This window comes from Leptodactylus fuscus, chromosome 2 (assembly GCF_031893055.1).
Source record: "Leptodactylus fuscus isolate aLepFus1 chromosome 2, aLepFus1.hap2, whole genome shotgun sequence".
Taxonomy (NCBI): domain Eukaryota; kingdom Metazoa; phylum Chordata; class Amphibia; order Anura; family Leptodactylidae; genus Leptodactylus; species Leptodactylus fuscus.
Window position 1 is genome coordinate 127879253 of NC_134266.1, and position 2792 is coordinate 127882044.

The 2792-nt window shown below is 43.9% G+C and overlaps 1 protein-coding gene across 1 annotated transcript; it reads right to left on the reverse strand.

Annotated features, from left to right (window-relative positions):
• Nucleotides 1-209: 209 nt before the first annotated feature.
• POU3F1 (POU class 3 homeobox 1) lies at nt 210-2414 on the reverse strand. The gene has a single exon (XM_075264461.1). It carries the CDS (start codon nt 2386-2388, stop codon nt 1261-1263), a length of 1128 nt encoding a protein of 375 aa, XP_075120562.1. The 5' UTR covers nt 2389-2414; the 3' UTR covers nt 210-1260.
• Nucleotides 2415-2792: the final 378 nt, after the last annotated feature.

Here is a 2792-nt window from a genome sequence, read left to right on the forward strand (position 1 = left end):
AGTAATACAATATTACTTTGAACATAAATATAAAAAGTAAATTGCAAATCTACATTTGTAAAAGTTACAAACAGAATTCACCAAACCAAAAAAAAAATAATAAAATAATAATAATATATATATTGCAAAGTAATTTACACAGCCAAAAAAATGTGAAAATAAATAGAAAGGGGCAGGTTTATATGGAAATAATATTAAAATATTCTCTTAAAATTAGTAATTGTACAAAAGTGTGTAGAATGAAAACAGAACCAAAAAATACACAAATTTCAAAAACATACATATGTATACATATAACACATATTTACAATTTTACGTAAAAAATCTTTTTTTTTTTTTTTTTTTTTTAATTGCTTTATAATGGAATATGCAAGTCTCCTTGTATCCCTTTCCTTATATCTCCCTTTTTTACAGTATATAACCTACATGTTATAGATTTATGGAGGCATGTAGATAGTTATGTGTAGTCCTGATTTACTAAATCATACAGATACAGTAAAGTAATACGTTTTGTTTGGCATGATGGTTTACCAAGACACTGAAGTGGTATTTTGGCCTTAGAGGTTATGGTAAAACTAGAGCCTATATAATTCAAGTACCTGATGGATTCATGTGCTCCATTAGGTGTACTATCCTGTATATTGTGGTATAAATAAGCGAGTCGCCAAATGCTACCAGGCCATTTTATGCAGACACTTGATAGAATAAGAACCAAAGGAAAAGCAAGATAAATAAAACTTTGGATCTGGGTTTGCTTTAATGAAGACGGATGTGAAAGCCATTAAATAAGTGTCATTTTCGTGTGTTTTGGAGGACAGGGCATACTAGCGTCCACCTCCATGCCAGAGATCTTTCCCTTCCACTGCACTTCAGGAGCTAAAGAGTCTTAAGTAATAAATAACACCTTTTCATTCAGAGCTGCCAAGGACTTTGTGAGGAGATTTACATGGTTAATAATAAAAAATATTCACAGTTCTTAGAATCTCAATCTATCCCACAATATTCTGCTCAATAAATTATCCCCCTCCCCTTCTCCTTTTACCTTCAAGAAGAAACAAGAATAAGAGATGATGATCTGAGGTGTAGCAAAAAGATTGGGGAAAGGGGCATTATTGTGGTGGGGTTTTTTAAGTTAATCTTCTGCTGAAAGGTCTTTCTCCAGTCTCTTTCTAGGGGTCCTGTAACTATTTTCTTTTGTAAAATCCAAAAGTACTTACTTCATCCCCACCCCCTCACATCCTCTCTTTATATATTTCTTAGTCATTGTACGGAGGTCTGCAGTGTGTGATGGAGTGGAGGGGTCTCTGCTTGTGAATACACATCCTCCATGGGGGGGTGAGGAACCCCTGCTGGGGTCATCCTTTTCTCTTTCTGCCTTCTGTTGCAAAACCAAACTCTCACCACCTCCTTCTCCAACTGGAGACTGTCTGCCAGGCTGGTGATCTCATGGGCTGATGGTTTAGGGCACTTTAGGAAATGGTTCTCTAGTGCTCCCTTCACCCCAACTTCTATGGAGGTCCTCTTCTTCCTTTTCCTTCCCTGGGCAGCAATCTTGTCTAGGTTGGTGGGGCTTCCTGTGGTGGAATCTGTCTCCTCAAGCCACTTATTCAACAGGGGCTTCAGTTTACACATGTTCTTGAAACTCAATTGCAAAGCTTCAAACCTGCAGATGGTGGTCTGGGAGAAAACGTTGCCATACAGGGTGCCCAGGGCCAAGCCAACATCTGCCTGGGTGAATCCCAGCTTGATCCTCCTCTGCTTGAACTGCTTGGCAAACTGTTCCAGGTCGTCAGAGCTGGGGGCGTCTTCATCAGAGTGGTCCTGATGGTGGTTAAGGTGCTGAGGAGGCGACTCAACGTGAGTATCATGGACCCCTGGGTCATCGTGCAAGGGGTCTCTCATGCTGTGGTGCAACGAGGAAGCCTGTGGCCCCAGCATGCCGTTCAGGTTTGTATAGGAGGACTGGGAATAGATGAGAGGCTGGTGACTGTTGGAGCTGGGTGACATCGGAGACAAGTGATGCCCCCCACCCTGCGCCCATGCGTGACTGCCGGGCGTCTGCTGGTGGACCAGGTGTGACCTGTGGTGGTGGAAGCTGCTGCTGAGGTCCTCTCTGCTGCCCTGGACACCACCTTTGCTGTGGTCGTTCTGTCCACCTAGGTGAGAGCCGCTTCCCCAGTCGCTGGCAGGATTGGGCAACCACTGGTGATGGGTGAGGCTCATGGGGTGCCCGGCGTTGGTGGCCAAGCCTTGCAGGTACTCTTGGTGCATCATCTTCTGCACCTCTCTGTAGGTGGTACCCTGGTGCATCCTGTCGGAGTCCGGATGCATGAGAGGATTGGAAGGCAATGTGTTATTCCTGGGCAGATACTGAGCAGTTGCAGCCATGGCTCCTACTCCTTAACTGGCTGCAAGTTGCCTGCTTTCTGTGCTTTAGAAGCCAGATCCAGCCCTGTAGAGCGAGCCTGATCGCTGTGCCCAGCCCATCACGCTTACAATTGGCTTAGCTGCTCCTGACTGACACTAGGCGTTCTCCCCCTCCACTACCATTGGCTCCCATCAGCCCTGCCATTGGCTCTCCTCGACATATTGACTCTGCGCTGCTCGCTCCAATTGGTCGCCTGCATTCATTCATGCTGTTTTGCAAACAACCACGTGGGGGAGTAAGGAGTGTAGTTTTTGCAGTTTACATAGAAATCCATTGTAAATAATGCTTGCCATTTTACATTGGACTTCATACATAGGAGATGGGCAGGTTTGGCTGGAATTATGCATTATTAATTCCTCTTATT